Source organism: Pteropus vampyrus, unplaced genomic scaffold (assembly GCF_000151845.1).
Source record: "Pteropus vampyrus isolate Shadow unplaced genomic scaffold, Pvam_2.0 Scaffold543, whole genome shotgun sequence".
Lineage (NCBI taxonomy): Eukaryota > Metazoa > Chordata > Mammalia > Chiroptera > Pteropodidae > Pteropus > Pteropus vampyrus.
The window spans coordinates 1,220,964-1,225,508 of NW_011889324.1; the positions used below are offsets into that span (position 1 = coordinate 1,220,964).

General features: G+C 59.4%; 1 protein-coding gene across 3 annotated transcripts in view; it reads left to right on the top strand.

The window, feature by feature from the left end:
* The first annotated feature begins 1,955 nt into the window (after positions 1–1,955).
* PCDH19 (protocadherin 19) overlaps positions 1,956–4,545 on the top strand; it is a 110,309-nt gene continuing 107,719 nt past the window's right edge. For all 3 annotated transcript variants that reach the window (XM_011383832.1, XM_023525250.1, XM_023525251.1), the window contains exon 1: positions 1,956–4,102. In XM_011383832.1, the coding sequence (XP_011382134.1) occupies positions 1,956–4,102 (2,147 nt within the window). The remainder of the gene's footprint in view (positions 4,103–4,545) is intronic.

The window sequence follows — 4,545 nt, forward strand, 5'->3', positions numbered from 1 at the left end:
TTTCCTGCAATCTCTACAAACACGAGATGCACACAGTTCCTAGGAAGGTTCAGCTGCAGTGTTAGCACACACCCTCCCCGCTCTACCCTGCCTTCTTGCCCTTGCCTGGCCTGCCAGCCTGGCCTCTCCAGCCTCCCGCCTGGGTTGTGCGGACCGGGGTACCAGTTGGTCCCGCCAGTGTGTAAGTTTCCGGCTGGCCCTGCCCCACCCCGCCCCCCGCGCCTTGGCCCCGCCCCAATTCCAGGGCCCGCTGGGCGCCGCTGTGATTGGCTAGAGCTTGGCGTAGCCCATCTCAGCAGCTCCTGCTCTCTCTTTCTCCAGACTCCACCATCAGTAGTTTGCGGCAACCGGAGGAGCAGCAGCAGCAGTAGTGGCAGCGGCGGGCGCATAGAGGAGACTGACGAACGGGCACAGAAGGCAGCACAGCTCTCGCACACCATGCCGGGCTTGCCCTGGGGGCACTGGCAGCCGCGTCCCTAGCCCCGCGCTGGCCTTTGGCGCGTTGCTCTCCGCGGCATTCCGGCTGAGCGGATTCATCGCAGATCCGAAACCTCCCACCCCTGCTTGCTCATACTCCACATCGCACGCTCTTCCTCTCGCTCACACATTCATACACCACCCGAGGCAGAAAGAGAGCGAGACAGACCTCCCGAGTGCGAGAGCGCCGGGGAAGGAGGGAGCCTAACGCAGCGTGGCCAGCGCCTCTCTGGGAAGATGGAATCAAGACGCTCCGGCAAGTAAACTTTGGCGTCGACATAACCGTTGATCGTGGCAGCTGATGAAGCGGTCCCCAGCAACATGCGACTGAGCTAGGAGGGCTTCCTCTCGCGGCGGCGACGGCGGCATTCCTCGGAGCGACACCCCGGTCCATTCCCAGGGAGGAGGAGAAGCCCCCGTACCCACGGCGGCGGCCCAGCCTCTCCTGGCCGGTACTGTTGTCGCTTCCCCTCTCCTCCTCCCCATTCCCCGCCCCCACCCCTCTGGACATTGGAAAAACCGGGACTTCGATTTTCTTGGACAAATTGCCATTGCCCGGTTTTCACAAACTTGATTTGGAGGTTCGGGCTGCGTTGGTAACTTCATATTTTGAGACGCGAACGCCCGCAGTCCAATTGATCTGTGGTGGGGACTCAACGCCCACCTCAGATCCTGGACAGCCGCGCCCCTCAAGCCTTCCAAAGCTAACCTTAGCACGAAGGAGCACGCTCCTGTTTCGGCTGCCTCTTTCCCCTCCCCCTTCCCCTGCCGGCCCCGGGACTGCCATCCGGCTCAGTCAGATACCCCAGCGCCTGCAGCGCTTGACAGCAACTCAAACTCCCGCCTGCGACCCCAAACAGGCCTCAAAAAAGGACACTGTGCCCCCCCCAGACCCTGGAGGGCGCGTTCCAGGCGGGTCCTCTCTCCGCAGTGAGCCAGGAGCGCTGGGGGGAGGTCCTTGCGCATGCCAGGTGCACAGACAACGCGCTCGCCAGCCCCAGTGCCGGTACGCTGCGGCGAGCCGGTTAGTGCCTGAGAGGCTGCACCCCCGCGGTGCTCCTAGCCTTTGCCCCAAGTGCGGTCCGGACTCAGCCGCACGTAAACCCCGCAGCTCAGACGCCGTTGGACCCGCAGCCCTGCGGCGCTGCGGCCAGTTGCTCCCGGCTAACTTTGAAGGGAGAAAACTGAGTAGCCGGGCTGGAGGGAGGGGGCTCGGGGCCGCGCGCCGCTCCCTGGGTCCCCCGGAGCCTCCAGGTCCACTGCGAGCCCTCGCAGAGTCTGTCCCAACTTCAACATTGGAGCCAGTGCGGGTGTCTCCCCCGCGCCGCCGGGCCGCCCTGGGTGGGACTCCTCCCGTGGCCTCTGGGGCCCCGGGGCGTGCGCAACAGGCGGCCCGAGTCAGCGGGAAGCTGGAGCGGCGGCGGCGGCGGCTTCGGAGGGGTGTGGAGAGGCGAGGCCAAGCAGAGCCCCGCGCAGCCATGGAGTCGCTCCTGCTGCCGGTGCTGCTGCTGTTGGCCGTACTGTGGACGCAGGCGGCTGCCCTCATTAACCTCAAGTACTCGGTAGAAGAGGAGCAGCGCGCCGGGACCGTGATCGCCAACGTGGCCAAGGACGCGCGCGAGGCGGGCTTCGCGCTGGACCCACGGCAAGCCTCTGCCTTCCGTGTAGTGTCCAACTCGGCTCCGCACCTAGTGGACATCAACCCCAGCTCGGGCCTGCTGGTCACCAAGCAGAAGATCGATCGCGACCTGCTGTGCCGCCAGAGCCCCAAGTGCATCATCTCACTCGAGGTCATGTCCAGCTCAATGGAAATCTGCGTGATTAAGGTGGAAATCAAGGACTTGAACGACAACGCGCCCAGCTTCCCAGCGGCACAGATAGAATTGGAGATCTCGGAGGCGGCAAGCCCCGGCACACGCATTCCGCTGGACAGTGCCTACGACCCGGACTCAGGCAGCTTTGGCGTGCAGACCTACGAGCTCACACCTAATGAGCTGTTTGGCTTGGAAATTAAGACCCGCGGCGACGGGTCACGCTTTGCCGAACTAGTGGTGGAGAAGAGCCTGGACCGTGAGACGCAGTCGCACTATAGCTTTCGCATCACTGCTCTCGACGGTGGTGAGCCGCCGCACCTGGGCACTGTTGGCCTCAGCATCAAGGTGACCGACTCCAATGACAACAACCCAGTGTTTGGCGAGTCCACCTATTCGGTGAGCGTGCCAGAGAACTCACCTCCAAACACTCCCGTCATCCGCCTCAACGCCAGCGACCCAGACGAAGGCACCAATGGCCAGGTGGTCTATTCCTTCTATGGCTATGTTAATGACCGCACACGTGAGCTTTTCCAAATTGACCCTCACAGTGGCCTGGTCACGGTCACCGGTGCCCTAGACTACGAAGAGGGCCACGTGTACGAACTGGACGTTCAGGCCAAGGACCTGGGGCCCAACTCCATTCCAGCACATTGCAAGGTCACTGTCAGCGTTCTGGACACCAATGACAACCCACCAGTCATCAACCTGCTGTCGGTCAACAGCGAGCTGGTGGAGGTGAGCGAGAGCGCCCCCCCGGGCTACGTGATTGCTCTGGTTCGGGTGTCTGATCGCGATTCCGGCCTCAATGGGCGTGTGCAGTGCCGTTTGCTTGGCAACGTGCCCTTTCGGCTGCAGGAATATGAGAGCTTCTCCACTATCTTGGTAGACGGGCGGCTGGACCGCGAGCAGCACGACCAGTATAACCTCACCATCCAGGCGCGCGACGGCGGCGTGCCCATGCTTCAGAGTGCCAAGTCCTTCACTGTGCGCATCACCGACGAGAACGACAACCACCCGCACTTCTCTAAGCCCTACTATCAGGTCATTGTGCAGGAAAACAACACGCCCGGCGCCTATCTGCTCTCTGTGTCTGCCAGAGACCCCGACCTGGGTCTCAATGGCAGTGTCTCCTACCAGATAGTGCCGTCACAGGTGCGGGACATGCCTGTCTTCACCTATGTCTCCATCAACCCCAACTCGGGTGACATCTATGCGCTGCGATCCTTCAACCACGAGCAGACCAAGGCATTCGAATTCAAGGTGCTGGCCAAGGATGGCGGCCTGCCCTCGCTGCAGAGTAATGCTACGGTTCGGGTAATCATCGTTGACGTCAATGACAATACTCCAGTCATCACAGCCCCACCACTGATCAATGGCACCGCCGAGGTCTACATCCCCCGCAACTCCGGCATAGGGTATCTGGTAACAGTAGTCAAAGCAGACGACTACGACGAAGGAGAAAACGGCCGGGTCACTTACGACATGACCGAGGGTGATCGCGGCTTTTTTGAAATAGACCAGGTCAATGGCGAAGTCAGAACCACTCGCACCTTCGGCGAGAACTCCAAGGCTTCCTATGAACTTATTGTGGTGGCCCACGATCACGGCAAGACGTCTCTGTCGGCCTCTGCGCTCGTCCTGATCTACCTCTCCCCTGCTCTCGACGCCCAAGAGTCAATGGGCTCGGTGAACTTGTCCCTGATTTTCATTATCGCCTTGGGCTCCATTGCCGGCATCCTCTTTGTCACTATGATCTTCGTGGCAATCAAGTGCAAGCGAGACAACAAAGAGATCAGGACCTACAACTGCAGGTAGAGCCAACTTTTCTTTTTTTCCTTCTTTGTCTTGGATGAATAAGGTGTATCTAAGTCTCTGTGTGAAAATCCCAATGCGTTTTTTTTTTTTTTAATTTTTTTAATTTAAAGGCATGCATGCACCTACAATGCTTCTTTTTGGAGGGGGAGTTTATGGCAGTCCAAGTTGATCAATTCTTTTGATCTGACAATTTGCTGGAAGACAATCATTTTCTGTTTGAATGGATTCTGTCACATAATGATGATGAGCAGAAAAGCAATTATCATTTTAAAAATTGCATAGCTGCCTCCATGAAGTTGTGACAGAAAAAAAATGAGAAAAAGAGAGAGAGGGAGGGAAAGGGAAGGACAGAGGGAGGGAGAGGGAGGGAAAGGGAAGGACGGAGGGAGGGAGAGGGGAGAGAGAGAGAGAGAGAGAGAGAGAGAGAGAGAGAGAGAGA